General features: G+C 38.3%; 1 protein-coding gene across 8 annotated transcripts in view; it reads left to right on the plus strand.

Moving 5' to 3' along the window:
- Positions 1-17,403, plus strand: part of CDC42BPA (CDC42 binding protein kinase alpha) — a 280,345-nt gene that overhangs the window by 157,004 nt on the left and 105,938 nt on the right. For 6 of the 8 annotated variants that reach the window (XM_014591108.1, XM_027775224.1, XM_027775225.1 and 3 more), the window contains exons 13-15: positions 1,225-1,467; positions 1,715-1,825; positions 4,345-4,592. In XM_014591108.1, the coding sequence (XP_014446594.1) occupies positions 1,225-1,467; positions 1,715-1,825; positions 4,345-4,592 (602 nt within the window). The remainder of the gene's footprint in view (positions 1-1,224; positions 1,468-1,714; positions 1,826-4,344; positions 4,593-17,403) is intronic. The other 2 variants (XM_027775226.1, XM_006157245.2) reach the window with 1 other exon arrangement.

A 17,403-nucleotide genomic window follows, 5' to 3' on the forward strand; every position in this document is an offset into this window, starting at 1 on the left:
CCAAACGAATGCTGAGATGGCTTCTTTATATGATAAAGAGAAGGGCAAGAAGAGGTCAGTTGTTTGTCAAGAATTAATGTTGGCCTTTTTATATAACACAGGTGACTGATTGGCTATACATTATTTCTTCACATCATGGATTCTGGGACCATTGTGATAATATATTTCAGCCTTCCAAGTACTGGTACTGCCTGTGTACCACCATGGCTGGACCTATTGTTTTTATTTCAGTTCTTATACTTTGCTGTCTGTTCTAGAGGAATAGGTGATTTGCTGGATTTTTTTCTCTCTGATTTCTTTTATGTTTCTTTGGAATTCATCATCAAACCCATTCATTATTTCTGGGTTTGAGCTTCTTTTTTGTTTTTCTCCTAAATGTAGAATTTCCTATGTTGGTGGGTCCATATATTTAATTTTAGTAGCTATGTTTTTTCATTCCTAAATGTGCTATGAATTTTTTTCTATAAATTGGTTGGTCCTTTTTAATTGTCATTTCCCTATTTTTAATTATTTTCTTTTTTATTTAATCAAACAGCAATTTTTTGTCTATTTCTATTGATTTTAATACCTAAGCACCTTCAGTGTTTATTTTTTTATCATGTATTGTTTCTGTTGATTGATTATGGTGCCTTTTGTTTCTTTGAGTGTTTTGTTTCTTTGAGAGTTCTTACTGTTTCTCTTAATGTGTGGAATACCCAGATTTTATTGAGATTTTTTTCCCCCAAAGAAATTGCTGGAAGCAGGTAGCTGTATTGACCTTAGCCCCATCTAAATTTCTCACTTTAATTAGGGAGTCTCAGGTTCAGTTTTTTTCTCCTAGTATCTGGCCTAAGGCTGTTTCCATATCAAAGGCAATCTTTGTTGTTTTGCATTTGTAATCATTTAATGTAATTTAGAACATCTCATATATTTATTAATTTTCACAAAATCTTTGCTTTGTAAATTATATCTTATATTCCTGTACTCTACTTATTTATGGAAACTAAGGTACTAAAGATTTTATTACCTGTTCCCTTACATTTACCATGTCAGCATAAGGAACTGAGAATATGAACAGGGTACACACCATGCCCTTAGTATCTGCTCAAAGTAGTTCATTTGCATTAATTTTGTCCTGAGGTGAATAATTTTGGCTCTTCTTGACTTAATGATAGCTACTTTGATGGCCAAATTTGGTCTCTAGGATGCAGAATTGGTAACTTATTTTTTTTTACAAAACTGTAGGAACTAGTCCAGGCTAGTGAGCGATTAAAAAATCAATCCAAAGAGCTGAAAGACGCACACTGTCAGAGGAAACTGGCCATGCAGGAGTTCATGGAGATCAATGAGCGGCTAACAGAATTGCACACCCAAAAACAGAAACTTGCTCGCCATGTCCGAGATAAGGAAGAAGAGGTGGACCTGGTGATGCAAAAAGTTGAAAGCTTAAGGCAAGAACTACGCAGAACAGAAAGAGCCAAAAAAGAGGTTAGTAGTCAGGCAAATTTTGTAGTGCCCTTGGGCTATTGATTAAAGCTGCTTTTTGAGACTAGTGAAATTGTTTTTCATTCTTTGCTTTTTGAAACATTTATTTTTATAGTTCAGTAATATTATTTAATATGAATTACACATTTGAGTTATTTTCCTATTACAAGGTATGTTCCCATGGGGAAAAATGTTTTGTTTTTGTAAAAATGATTACCATGAAATCTACTTTTTCTGTTTTATGTTAAAGCTGGAAGTTCATACAGAAGCTCTAGCTGCTGAAGCATCTAAAGACAGGAAATTGCGTGAACAGAGCGAGCACTATTCTAAGCAACTGGAAAATGAATTAGAAGGACTGAAGGTATTTTTTCATTTCATGTATATCAAGCTTAATTTTCTTCTCTTTTGGTTTGATAGACGTGTTCGCTTATGTACACTCTTAAAGGTAGAATAAAAACTGGCTTCAAACCTAGTATTCTTTTTTTGAGAGACATTTTTGCTATAGGGTGTGTGTTCTCGCCAGAGAGACAGAGGGACAGAAAGTGAGAAATCAGTCCCAAGATGGGATGAACATGCCACAGTCCCTTTCTCTCCATTCTCCTCCTGGGATTTTGGGCATGCACACACATAATGCCCAGCATGAGTTTCAAGCCACAGGGTCTAGGACTTGAACTACAGTTGACCACATGGGAGTCTAGCACCTCAACCACTATGCCACCTACTGTTCCCAAAACCTAGTATTCCTAATACTCATTCTTACCAGTAGATAACTGGTAAGATAGATAAATACAGATTTCCTGATAATGATAAGGAAAAAGGAAGACCATGTTTAGTGGCATTAGAAAGCTATCAAAAAGGAGTTAGAATGTTTATGAAAGACAGTCTAAAGTAAAGAAAATGTACTGGTAATCTGCATGGGAATCATGGTTAGATATCCATATGTCGTGTCTACCTTTATGACTCTGGAGAGGCTCAGGGATAGCTTCCAGAAAGGAGTTAGGATATTTATGAAAGACTGTCTAGCTGAAGATGTGCTGGTGATCTGCATGGGAGTTGTGGTTAGATATCCATATCCTCTATCTACCTGAATGACTCAGGAGAAGCTTAGGGGTAGCTTAGCATACACTATTAGTTGGAATGAGGTGATAATGAGCACAGGGTAACACATCTCAGCAGAAGTTGTTTTGCAGAGAAATTGTTGTAGCATTTCTGAATTCATACATCTGTTTGGTTGCCAGGACTGTCATGATGTATTTTTCTATACAAAAATGTGTCATGGCTTTCCTGACCACCTAGTACTGTAAGTTCTAGCTTTACCTGTTACTGTGTAACACTGGAAAAAACATTTAGTCTATTCCTACTTCAGTATTCTGTTCTGAAAAACCTTACTGCATGTTATGCATGTATACCAGCACTTATAAGTTGACACATACTTGGGTATTTTTACCAGTTTATTCTTGCCTATGGATTTGGAACATTTGTTTCCATCCTCTCTTTTCCCTTAGTGCTCTTACCCACATATTAAAAACAAAAACAAAAACTGTTTATTAAAATAACATGGAGAATAATTTGAAAAATACCGAATTCATATATATCTACTTTTCTCTTTCAATGACTTGGTATTTTCCTATATTGTTTCAAGTCTTTTTATTGCTTATAAAGATTTGTGTTTTTTTTTTAAAATATAAATCAGAGAAATATCTCTATTATTATTCCTCATGTATAGCTATGTGTTAGTATGTGGTAGATTTTAACTAAATTTCTCCTCCTTTTAAATGCCTTCCCTGAAAGCAAAGAGAATCCACTATTTTATTTATTTTTCTTTAGAGATTTTTGCTATAGGGCATGTGTGCTCACCAGAGAGACAGAAAGATAGAACGTGAAAAATCAGCCCCCCGGGGGGGATGGCCACATTACAATCCCTTCTCCTCCATTCTCCTTTCAGGATTTTGGACATGCAACCGATGTGAGTTTTAAGCCACTGGGTCCAGGACTCAAACCGTGGTCGACTACATGGGAATCCAGCAATATAACCATTATGCCATCTGCTGGTCCTGTGAGCCTCAATTTTTTTCTAGCATGGATGTGAAGATGTTGGTGTAAACCTTTGACCTTTCTCCCTGGGACTTTTGTGAAGTTCCCCTCTCCTTTTGTCCATTTCAGTTCTCCTACCCCTTCCCCCATTCTCATTTTTTTAAACACAAATGTGCTTACAGCTTCTTAGAGTTCTTCATCAGATACAGGATGCAGTTAGATTATTACTTCCTTTACACAACAACGACAATTCAAAATAAATTAGAAATTAAGTGTAAAACAAAGGGACCAGCAGGTGGTGTAGTGGTTAAAAGACCGGACTCCCACATGGCCAACCTTGGTTTGAGTCTTGGACCTAGTGGCTTGAAACTCACAGTGGGCGCATGTGTGTGCATGTGCATGCTCAAAATTCTGAGAGGAGAATGGAGACGGGATTTCCTCTCCATTGTGGCCTTCCTCCAGGGGGTGATTTCTCACTTTTCTTCTCACTGTCTGTCTCTCTCTGGCAAGTACACATACCCTATGGCTGAAACCTTAAAAAAAATAAAAAGTGAAACAAATCATATAAGTACTAACAGGAAGTTCAGATAAATATACAGTCTTGGTGTGAAGAATACTTAAAATAATAAACACATAAACTGTAAAGAAATATAAACTGAGGAGAATATAAAATGTATCAGATTCAAAGTTAGTAGCCTGAATACAGCAATAATATTATTTTTGTGTGATAATATATAAAAGTGATATACAGCTGGATGAGTAGTCATTTATATTATAGAAAGGAATTATTGTTTGATATTTTAGTATTCTTATAAGTGAACTAATCTTTTGTTATTACTTCTTCAGCAAAAACAAATTAGTTACTCACCAGGAATATGCAGCATTGAACATCAGCAAGAGATAACCAAATTAAAGACTGATATGGAAAAGAAAAGTATCTTTTATGAAGAAGAATTATCTAAAAGAGAAGGCATACATGCAAATGAAATAAAAAATCTGAAGAAAGAACTGCATGATTCAGAAGGCCAGCAACTTGCCCTCAACAAAGAAATTATGATTTTAAAAGACAAATTGGAAAAAACCCGGAGAGAAAGGTAAGGATTAATGTAGATAGAAGTGGATCGATTCAGAATGTCTACTAAGAAGACAGAACCTGTAGGATATAATGACTGAGAAATGAGGAGATGGGGAAAATTATCAGTGATACTCAAGGTTTCTAGATTTCAGGACTCTGAATATATGTTATTGACATTCTCAACTTATATTGGAAGCCAGTTTGGTACATTCATTCATTCAATGAAATGTTTTGTAGAACCTGTTATGTGCAAAGCCCTGTTTTATAGGCACTTATAGCAGTGAACAAACAGACCAAAAGAAAAAGAAAGAAATTCCTGTCCTTATGAAGCTTTCCCTTAGTATGATGAAAGACAATAAAGAAAATAAGCAAGCAGTGAAATCTGTTAGTAGCCGGAAAAGAAAGTTATCGCAAAGAAATTAATTTCATTCTTTGAGTTTTATTTGTTTTTGGCTCTTTTGTTTTCAAGGAGGAATAATAGCCTGCTTTTAATGTGATAGAAATTATGTAATAAATTATTTAAGGGACAGAGGAGAAAAATAGTAGAACAATGTACCTCAGTAGGTTCATAGTGAAGGGATTACCTTACTGAACTCTGTTCTTTTATTTACAGTAAAAGAGAAACAGTGGAATGTATGGATATAGACAGAGGTAGCTAGCGTTCAGGAAATTTTTTTATGTGTTGAGCTCTCTTGTTGAGTTGTACATGTCAGGGTTGTTTTTGTTTTGTTTTTCTGTTTTTTTTTTTTTTTTTTTTTTTTTTTTAATGTCTTCCACAAGCGAGAGCCAGAAACAGTAAACCCAGCAGGGTTCTGATATTGCAATTATGGGAACATGTTGGCAGATCTCCACATGTGAACCTGGAACCTTCTTATGTGGGTCAGCCTACAGTGAATCACGTTTTACTGCTGTGCAGCTGTCCAGTCCTCTAGGAATGTTGAATTTGGGGTGCTTGGGAGACGTATTTGTGACGACGTCAAGTCAGCAATTTGAAGCCTACCATGGCTTCAGGTGTAAATTCAAAGGCTATCAGCATAATAAAAATTGAAACTAGGTAGCATAGTTGGTGAGCTATCTCAGAGTGAATGTGTAGAAGAAAGAAGAAGCAAGCACCTGGCACAGAATATCAAGAAACATTGGCACTTAAAAGAAGGCTAGAAGAGAGTTCACAGAGACAGCTGAGAAGAAGCCAAAGATGTGGGTTTAAAATCTGGAGAGTGGTGGTTAAGGCGTTATACTCCCACAAGGTTGACCATGGTCATGGTTTGAGTCCTAGACCCAGTGGCTTGCAAATCATGCTGGACACGTGTATGCTTGCCCCAAATCCCAGGAGGAGATGGAATTGTGGCATGGCCATCTCCCCTTGGGGACGATTTCTAACTTTCCCTCTCATTGTCTCTGTCTCTCTTCTTTCTGGCAAGCACATGCACCCTGTGGCAAAAACAAAATCTGGAGGGAATGGTATCACCAAAATCAAGAGAAGCATGCCAAAAGGGAGAGAATGGACAACACTGTCAAAAGTAGCCAGTAAATTGGCTGCGATGGCAATTAGTTCAGTGGTGGGTTTCAAGAGAGCAGTTTTTTTGAGGTGGTGGGAACAGAAACCAGGATTTGGTTAATGTGGTTATCAATTAGGCAATAAGGAAGTAGATACAGCAAACTCTTCCAGTATGAAAGAGGGAATGGAAAGATAAGGAAAACAGAACAAGAAGATGAGACACAGGTTATACAGGTAGAAGGTTGTTTATATCTTTTTTTTTGTGTGTGTCTGTTGGTGCAATTTTTCCATCAGCATGTGCTCAATTCATGTATCTAAGTCACGTTTTGGCAATTCTCACCACATTTCAACTTTTTCATTATCATTACATTATTAAGGTGATCTATGACCAGTGAGCCTTGATGTTGCTATTGTAATTGTTTTGGGACACCATGAACAGCACTTATGTAAGATGGTGAACTTAACTGGTAAATGTGTGTGTTCTGACTGCCCCACCATTCCTCTCCCTCTCCTTGGGCCTCCCTGTTCTTTGAGACAAGATAGTGTTGAAATCTGGTCATTTAATAACCCTACAAATGGCCTCTAATTGTTCAAGTGAAAGGAAGAGTTGCAAGTATCTCACTTTAAATCAAAAGCCAAAAATGATGAAGCTTAGTGAGAAAGTCATTTAAATAACTAAGAAAGGCTAAAAGATAGGCCTCCTTGTGCTAGTTACCCTAGGATGTGAAAACAAAGGAAAAGTCCTTGAAGGAAATTCAAAGTGCTACTTCAGTGAACACATGAATAATAAGCAAAACAGTTGTATGGGTGAGAGAAGAAAGTTTTTGTGGTCTGGATAAAAGATCAAAACAGCCACAACATTCCCTTAATTGACATCAGAGCAATTGGATTACTTCAATTCTGTGAAGGCTGAGAGAGATGAGGAAGAAAAATTTGAAGCTAGCAGAGGTTGGCTCATGAGGTTGAAAGAAAGAAGTCTCCATAACAACAAAGTGCAAGGTTAAGCAGCAAAGCACTTCTGTAGAAACTGCAGCAAGTTACCCAGAAGATCTAGATAAGATGATTGATGAAGGTGGCTACACTAAACAGCAGATTTTCATGTAGACAGAAGAGTCTTCACTTGGAAAAAGATGCTGTGTGGAACTTTCCTAGCTAGAAAGAAGTCAGTGCCTGGTTTCAAGCTTCAAAAGACAGAATGACTTTCTTGTTAGGAGCTAATGTAGCTGTTGACTGAAAGGGAAGCCATGCTTATTTACCATTCTAAAAATCTTGAAGTCTTTAAGAGTTATGCTAAATGTACCCTGCCTGTTCCCTATAAATGGAAAAACAGAGTCTGGATGTCAGTACACATGTCAACAATGGGGTTTACTAAATATTTTAAGTCCACTGTTGAGACCTATTGCTTAGAAAGGAGATTTTTAAAATGATTTCTCATCAACAATGTACCTGGTCACTTAAGAGCTCTGATGGAGATGTCCAAGGAAGTTAACAATTTTTTCATGCTTACTAACACAGCATCCATTCTGTAGCTCATGGATCAAAGAGTCATTATTTAAGAAATCACATTTCATAGGGCTATAGCTGACATAAGTAGTAAGTTCTCAGATGGATTTGAGCAGAGTCATTTGAAAACCTTCTACAAAGGATACCATTAAGAACATTCACAGTTCACACAAAGAGGTCAGAATTATTTATGGATGGTGTTTGTAATGGATAATTTTGAGGGGTTTAAGACTTCCATGGAGGAAGTAACTGTAGGTACAGTAGAAACAAGCAAAGGAACTTGAGTTAGAAGTAGATCCTGAAGATGGGAATGAATTGCTGCAATCTCATGGAAAGAAACTAATGGATGAGGAGTTGTTCTTTATGGTTAAGCAAAAAAAGTGGTTTCTTGAGATGGAACTTAAATCTGATAAAGATGGTATGAGCATTGCTGAAATGAAGAGAAAGGATTTAGACTGTTACATAAACTTAGTTGGTAAAGCAACAGCAGGGTGTATGAATATTGACTTTAATTTTGGAAGTGGTTCTGTGGGTAAAATGCTACCAAATAGCATTGCATACTGGAGAGAAATCTTTCATGTAGAGAAGAGCCCATTGACAAGGGTGAACTTCATTTGTTGTCTTATTTTAAGAAATTGCCACAGCCACCCCAACCTTCAGTAACCACCAGCTTCATCAAACAGCAGCCATCAGTATTGAGGCAAGACCTCACTAGCAAAAAGAATATGACTCACCAAAGGGTCAGATGATCATTATCATTTATTACTAATAAAATATTTTTAATTAAGGTATGCACTTTTTTTTGAGAAATTTTTGCTGTAGAGTGCGTGCACTCACCATAAAGACGGAGTCAGAGAGACAGAAAGCGAGAAATCACCCCCCATGCGTGATGACCATGCCACAATCCCTTCTCCTCCATTCTCCTCTTGGGATCTTGGGCATGCACGTACATGCGCCCCATGTAGTTTAAGCCACTGGGTCTGGGGCTTGAACCGCGACAACTACCTAGGAGTCCAGTGCCATAACCATTATGCCAACCGCTGGTCTCAGTTTGTACTTTTTGTGAGACATCATGCTTTTGGAAATAATACATTTCTGTATAACTTATCTGCACTGGCAAACAAAAAAGATTATGGGACTTTCTTTATTGTGATACTTGGTTTATTGCAGTGTCTGGAACTGAAACTGCAATATCTCCATGATATGTCTGTAGCATTATTTTCAATAAAATTAGGGAGTACATTCATTGTAGCATTTTCCACTATCACCTGCAGACTTAGAGGACCTGTACCGCAGTGCTTTTCCAGGGCAATAGTAGTCCCTTTCACTAATGTACTTATTAATGCTGTTGTGAAAGGAGTGTTCTCTAGGTCTTCTGAAGAGTGTGCTTAGGAGGTGCCTGACAGGTTGCATATAAGATTTACTTCACAATTTTCAGCTCCCTGAGCCAGTAGACTTTTTACTATAAGCCAGATAAATCAGATATCCCCAGCTCATTGATTCCAGGCCAGTATTGGGTCCAGCCTTCAGTATCCTAACCTAGTGGTAAAGAAATGTATCTGACTATTGAGTCAACTCATTAAACCACATATCCTACATGATTATGTCCAACTGATGAATTTGACTGGTATTTAATCTTTATTTTATCCCCCTTGGCTTAACACTTGTAGCATTTGTTTCTCTATGCTGTCCATATTCCTTTAAATATGAATTGAAAGAATCCTTTAAATCCATATGCAAGTCCCCTCCTTTCATATCTGGGCTATCCTGGGCTCTTAACTCTTACTGTGCTCTGGAAGACAATGCAAAGTGACTGGATAGGTGTTAATTGGTATCTCCCTCTTGGGACAGCTATTCCAGGTGACTCTAATGAAAAATATATACAAAGAAAGGCTGGATGCTTTAGGTTATAGGGGCTGTTGGTTGCTTTAGGTTATAGGGGCTGTAGGGAAATGGATGAGGCTGCTTCTGTCTGCAAGGAAGGTTCAGAGAAAGATGAGAATTCAAAGTTCTCAGCCTCATCTCTTGTTGCCCAAAGGTTCCCATTCCATGTCCTAGGGCTCTACTTTTCTAAAACTCACCCTAAACCAAAGGCATTTATTCAGTGTTGTACAGATCAACATGTGACTCCTGATGGGATGTAATGAGAACATATCGTTGTGCCCTGGTCGCGAAATTCCCAAAAGACTACCAAGGAGCCGATTCCGATGCAAGCACACAAGGGTAGCTTTTATTCGAGCTCCAACAAGGACTCCCAATCCTCACCGACACAGCGTGTCAGAGTTGAGAGCCCTGGTGTTAGTTGGGCTGGGTTTTTATTTGGCTATTGGGGAGAGGGGCAGGTCGAGGGATGCTGAGGAACACTCAGGCAGCTCTACATTGGCTGTAGATTTCAAGAAGCATAGTAGTCTTTTACTGATTGGCAAGAAAGTTACTTCAGGTCTCTGGTATTTCCTTTGTTTTTTTATCATTGGCCAGCCCTGATGGGGTGATGATCTTATGACCTTCCCCTACGTGACTGGTTTACCTCCTTGAAATAGGGCCGATTTTCAGCAAGGTGGGTTTAACAAAATGTGAAAAAGTGGAGTCACGGGACCAGCAGTTAGTGTAATGGCTATGTCACTGGACTCCCACGTAGTCGACTGTGGTTTGTGTCCTGGACTTGGTGGCTTAAACTCACACTGGGTACATGTGCGTGCATGCCCAAGATCCCGAGAGGAGAATGGAGGAGAAGGGATTGCGGCATGGCCATTCCCCTTGGGGGGTGATTTCTCGCTTTCCCTCTCTCTGTCTGGCGAGCGCATGCGCCCTATAGCAAAATCCTCTTTAAAAAATTAAAAAGTGGAGTCACCCTGGTCCTTCATATCCCCCTTTCCCAAGTACATAGTGGAGCCAATCATGGATCCCTGTTACTGAGCTCTATATGGTCCTAGTCAGGGATGGGCTGATTCTGTGGTCTAGTTGCTGGGCACAGTTGCTCACGCACAGGAGCGTCTGGTCGCATGGCCTGGGCTAATGTTCATGGTATGCAGCCACTAGGTTTAATCACTTATAGGTAGATCGTGATATAGTGGTTTTTGAGACAATGCAAGCAGTTTACAGAAGCAGAACAGTGTTTGGTTAGGTACTGGAAATAACAAAATTTCCCACAAAATAGACACTATTATTATTTTTCTTTTTGAGTCTGTTTAAATATCTGTTAAGGAGAGTCACCCTGGCAGTGCAATGCCTGGTATATTTGGGCTCTAGGTCTAGAGGTAACTAGTATCTAATATTTAACGGCTTTTATCCTGTAAGAGATGGGATTGGGTAAGAAAACTGAGTAAACTAGAGCCAAAAGTTAAATTAGAAACACGGTAAATAGAGGACTTAACAGGGGCGAGGGCTAAGGAGCCTACTACCAGAGGCCACTCTAACTGTCCCATGAATAAGCAGGAGTCTGTCTTTTTTTCTGCCCATCTGGTCATGGAGTTGCTGAGCCATACTCCTGACAATGTCTGACTTAGTCATCCTCTGGAGTTACTAGAGCAGGGCTGTTGTTCTCCAGTCCCCAGAGCACCATCACAAAGGACTCTCATGGCTCATCCTTGTGGACCAAGGCCCTGGTGAGTCCGTGGAAGCAGTCCTCTTGGCTTTTGGTGTTACAGACTCACAGGCTAACTTTATAACTATGTGAGGCCCCATCAAGACTAGTTGGAGGGGCTCCTCTCTTCTAGTTGTTTTACTGTATATAACATTTAAAGGTAGCACAACCAGCTCCAGAACACTAATTCCTGTAACTCTTTTTTAGACTTTTGTAACACAACTCAAACATTTAACAACATGCTTCGTATTCTCTAGTTTTTGTCCTCTTTTTTTCCTGTTTTGATATAGCCATTTTACTTTTAGACAAAAACATACTACACAAAATTCTTTCTATATAAAAACTTTTCTTTTTAACCTTTTTGAGTAGAAAGACATTTTTACAGCTATAACTGGTTTTTTTTTCAGTTTTTTATCTTATTTTTTGTTTTTATTTTTTGCAAGTTTAACATTAAAAATTGTCTTAATTTAACAGACAAGTTTAATTATAAACATTTACTCTATATTTATTTGTTTTAAGTTATTTATAGAAACAAGGCTATTTAAGGTGTTTTTAAAAGAAAAAGCAAAACTAGGCTAGTCTTATATTTGCTAGCTTCATTTTATTTAGAGACTGATATTAGACACCATAGATTTTTTTCAATGTTCCCTAAGTCCCCCCCGCCCCCCCGAATTTGATTCTCAAGGGAGCCTTGCCTGAGGGTTTTAGGATTTACCTGCTTACAAGCAACACATTTTGAGACAACACCATTGATAAGGTTATTTAGACTAGGCACAAAGTATTTTTCTCTTAACCAGCTTAGCAAACTTTGTTTTTCACAAGTAGGTAATTTGGTGTAGCTGATCTATAATGAATTGTTCAAGGGCCTCAGGACTATTGGCCTGCTGATCTGGTGACAGCAGTCATTTTTTGGGTCCTCCAGTAGCCTACTGCTTTTTTTTCTCTCCTCCTCCTCAGTTTAGGAGGCTGAGGACAGAGTTGGGGCAGCTATAAGAACTTTTAGTTGTTGACAGAGATGTTTCCCCTCCAGCTAGGTCCTATAATTTTCTCTCTTGTCACATGCTTAGCCAACTTGTTTACTTTTTTTTTTTTAATTTTCTATGAGCGTATTTTTGGAAATAACCTTAACCTCTGATTTAAACAGAAATTAATCTTAGTCACTCTAAGGGTTACCTGAGGCTTGCCCAGTGAAGTTGTCAGATGTCCAAGGGGAGCCATTGGGGGTCTCAGGCCCCATTAATCTTCACTTTCAAAGGCCAGCATAGACTCTAGAAGTCTAGAGCTCCCTTTAGAGCTCAATGCATTCTGTCTGGTGTTTAGTGACTAACTCCACACTGGGGACAAGGCTCCAGTGGGGGACATGAGGATGCCAGTCATGGGCATTGTTTAGTGCCCAGGCTGCCTGCATTAGAAACAGAGTTTCTACTGACGCAGAGGCTCTGATCTGGGCCGTTTCCAGATCCTGCCCTCAGAGTAGTTCCCAGCCTTCAGGATTATATGAGTGACTACTGGGTGAGAGTTAAATCAAAGGTTAAGGTGCCCTGCCAATTTTCTTATAACACTTCTTGGAGTTATTTGGGAGTTTTTCCAATATCTGTTTTGAATTGTCCCTACATTGAGAAGTGAACCTAAGTTTTAACAGATCCTGCAAGGAGCAGCTGAGTACTATAAGAAGGGCAGAGCCCAGCTTACAGGTGTTACAAAGCATCTGCCTTATTACTTATACAATAGCCCTAGCTGGAGAATGTAATAATCTAAATTCTTGTTTTTCTAGCTAAACCTCTTCTTGATTATTTAACTAAAGGAAGAATCCAGTGAGGGAGAGGCCTAACTAAAAGAAACAGAAGGAGCGCAGGAAGGCAAGGGGGCTGGAAGAAGAGGCAGTCTGGAGCTCTTAGCCTTAACTTGTCCCACTACATTTCTTGAGATTCTTGCCCTATTAAGCTGTTAGACAGGAATTTATAAGCTTTTGTCTCAGATATTTAGGTCCAATTTTTAATAACCGCTCATGTCTATTTTTTTTTAACCTTGGGAAATTTGATGCTTTGAGCAAATTTTTGTTTTACAGCAACCCTAAAATTTAGCATATACCAGCAGCTTATGAGCATGTACAAACAATAACAAAATTCGTTTAACAACTTTTTAATGTAAAACTGAACAATTTTACTAATAGACCCTCTTAATATTTTTTTAAATTTAAAAACCAATAATAGGAATAACTAAAGCATGTTAACTTAACAACAGGAATTATAAGGGTGACTCAGAGGGAACAAGGCAATATGTTTTCATGAGTCCATATTTGACATTGGATTTATATCCCTTTATACCAATTTTAATTTTTTAACTCAGGTGCATTCTATTGGCCACCCAACATGCACCCTTGTCAAACATTCTCTCATTTTTCTTTGGTCAACCTTGGCTTAACTAAGTTTAGAAAACCAATTAGTTTACATAGAAAATGAAGATTTTATCTAAATGATTAGATTTCTTTAGAAACTTGTAAGAGTACATTCTCTTTTTATCATCTTTGTGAATTTCTTTAAGGATATAACATTAGGATTAGAGCCATAGTTAGTGCTTTGACAAAAATTTATAACTTACAAATTTGACTATATATACTAATTTAACATAATAGCCTACCATTAATTCCTGGGAATCTCAAATGATTTTGGAACATGATGCATACATAGACATACAAGTATATAACTTATTTATACATATACTTAAATACAATATCAAGAAAACTAGAATTAAATTTGACAATGTTTTTCATTTTTATTCAACATATAAAGAATAATTCTAATTGGTTTAACATTTCTCTTTTGGATGTCTCAGGGGCCCTCTGTAAACATCTAAGAGTTATTTTGAGGTCAAAGATTCTCTGTTAGCAGTAAAACTAAAGCCAGAAGCTAGTTATAACTTTGTTTCCTTGTTAGATATCTACTATGTAAAATGCAACACACAACACATAAATACTAGCTGTTTTATTAAACCAACCATATTAAGATAAACATGATGTTGTTTGATTAATAAAAACCCAGACAAAATATATGTTTGAGATTGTGAAGACTTTCACTTATTAACCTTTTTCTTTCATTACATTTGAAGCCAGCTCATTCACTAAAGTTATACAAACTTGAGAAACATTTAAGCCAATTTTTATGAGCTCTCTTTTTATAAACTAAATTGAATAGAATACTTTAAGGTCTATTTTCACATAGACATACAACATGTACGTGACTTGACATACTACATGCATAGATGCACACACACACACACCAGGATTAAAAGAGCCAATTTCCCTGGGGTTACTTTGACATGAATATTCTTTCGAGTAACTTTTTTTTTATATGCTTAAGGACAGTAGAAAATGGTAGAAATTTAACTTTTTGTTGTCTATACCATTAGAGTTTTTATAACATAAATATTCTTGATATTCCTACTCCTTTTAAGTGTGATGGTTTTTAAAAGGCCCTCTTAGTTTTTGGATGGAGAGTTTGATGCTATAATCATAACTTAACCTCCCTCTGTTGGGGGTAGTTCCTCTAAGGGCAATATGGCCTCTGAGGAATTGGGGCTTCAATCCTCCCTCATTTCCTTGGATCTACTATGGTTGTAGGGCAATGAGAGGAGAGCTGAGGTGGCTGCCTCCTGTAGCCTCTCATTGTCCTTCCTTGGCTGATGCTGCTAGGATTATAAGGGGGAAGAAGATCCAACTCCTCGGATCAGATTGAAGGATGGGGGGGGTTGTTCTCTTTGCTGAGGCCTTTTCTGAGGGCCAATTACAAGAATATAGTTCCTTGGGTTTTTTGGGTTTTTTTTGTTTTTTTGTTTTTTTTTGTTTTTTTCTACAAAGCACTTATCAAAGTGGTGTAGTATGCAGCTAAGGGGGAGCCTTAAGAGAGCTATTTTTGTCTCTCATAATTTTTAGAATTAAGACAAGAAAGGAAATGAACATTTCAACCTCTTCAGAGTAAAATTCTTGAAGAACCCCTTGGTATGTGAGGTCAATAATTGATTGTTCTATATTCTCCACTGAAGGGTATGAAGGATAGAACCAAGAAATATTTCCCAAGAGGTTTGAAGAAAATAAGTAAACCGACAGTAGAAGCAGTAGAAATCCATAGAAATCCCTAGAACATGACAGGAACACCCAAAGAAATGCCTCCAGAGGTCTTACAGCAAAGTTCCACACACTTTTGGAGGAACAGTCAGCCTCTCTGGTCAGCTGTCAGCAATCCCAAGAGAAGTTCCAAGTTCCTGGGAAATCCCAGGTGGTGCCTCCCCTAGAGCAGTCCCAGGTAACCGGCAGCTGGGCCAAGTGAGGCCGCTCTCCCTAGGATGCCTCACCCACTTATCAGACAGGTACGCGATTTTGCTGGGACCTCCAAATGTCATAGTCTACTCAGCGAGAAATAAGAGGACATCCAGACACAGCTGAATTCATTGGAATTTATTGATTAAGTCAATGGCATACAGGAGAACTCCTCTCTCAAAATCCAGCAGCTCCAAGTGAAAGGGGAATGGAGCTTATATAGGCCAAAAATGCACAATCTTGTCCGAGGTGACCTGATGATTTACAAGAACAAAGGAACAAAGTGAAGGGACTTCAGGAGAGATAGGGGGTGGGGTTTTTTTTTCTTCAAAGAGAAAAAGCCAGTTGCAGAAAAAAAGCAAGCAGATTAATCATTCTTCAAGGTATGCTTCATCATAATCATCACAGGGGAAGTCTGAGTTTGTCCCATTTCCATCAGAAAAACATACACACCAACAGAGATAGGTAATAAGCACACAGACAGGACAAATGTGGCTGCGCAGATGCTATTCACTGAGTGAAAAGCAAACCTAAAGTGGGACCATGGCCTCACACTGTGCCGCAGGAGTGACCCTCTATGTCCCCTCAGAGAACTCAGAACAACTAGGGGCACTTCATCCCCCCCCTGGGGGTGGTCTGAAACATTTTCTAGGCCCCCAGATCGGCGGCCCACCGATCTGCTAGACCAATTCCAGTCTATTACAGAGTTAGGGCCCTCAGAGATCAAACAGGACAAACACAGAGACAAAGGAAACACACTCACCAGCCATTATCAGTTGACCCTCCAGTTCGGGGATCCTGGGGCTCTTCGGGAATCCCGGACGAGCCCCCAAATATGCACTGGTCATGAAATTCACAAAGACCACCAAGGGTCCGATTCTGATGCAAGCACACAAGGGTTGCTTTTATTCGGGCTTGAGCCAGGACCCCCAATCCTAATCGACAGTGGGTCAGAGTTGAGAGCCCCAGTGTTAGTTGGGCTGGGTTTTTTTGGCTATTGGGTGGGGAGGTGGAGGGGTGCTGAGGAATGCACTCAAGTGTCTATACATTGGCTGTAGATTTCAAGAAGCATAGTTGTCTTTACTGATTGGCAAGAAAGTTACTTCAGGTCTCTGGTATTGCCTTTGTTTTTTATCATTGGCCAGCCCTGGTGGGGTGATGGTCTTATGACATTCTACGTGATCGGCTCGCCTCCTTGAAATGGGGCTGATTCTCAGCAAGGTGGGTTTAACAAAATGGAGTTGTCCCGTAAAAAAATGGAATCACTCAGGTCCTTCAATATCATTATTTGTGGAAGAGTCTAGTCAAGAATAAATTCTTAGAGCCTTGTCATAAACATCACATAGACCGAGGTTGAGTGTTACCTTCCACAGAAAGAGATCTGTACTCATTAAAACTGTTATAAGAGATAGGAAAGACTGAAGAAATGTTCTAAACTAAAGGTAACTGAGGAGACATGACTACTAAATGCAATATGTATTTCTCAGATGGATCCTGGATTAGATAAGAAAAGATAATATTGTTGCAATTGTGGACAAAACTTGAATTGGTCCTGTGAATTTGAATAATTATGTCTAACAGTGATTTTTCTAATTTGGAAGGTTGTTTACTAATTATGGCAGAGAATGCCCTTGACTTTGGGAATAAACTGGAGTATTTAGAGGTAACAAGGCATAATATCTGAAGCTGCGTCTCAGTTGTTTGGAAGAACATTCACTAATAAAACTGGTACACAGAAACACATAAGCATACATATAAACATACACAGTAATGGAGCAAATAAAGTAAAATGTTAACAACAGGAGAATTTGGCTGAAGAACATACAGGAATTATTTGTACTATTAATTGTAACTTTTCTATAGAATTTAAATAATTTTTTTAAACAACTGTTTTATTTCACATTTATTTATTTATTTATTTATTTATTTAT

Source organism: Tupaia chinensis, unplaced genomic scaffold, assembly GCF_000334495.1.
Source record: "Tupaia chinensis unplaced genomic scaffold, TupChi_1.0 Scaffold000532_1, whole genome shotgun sequence".
NCBI classification, from domain to species: Eukaryota; Metazoa; Chordata; class Mammalia; order Scandentia; family Tupaiidae; genus Tupaia; species Tupaia belangeri.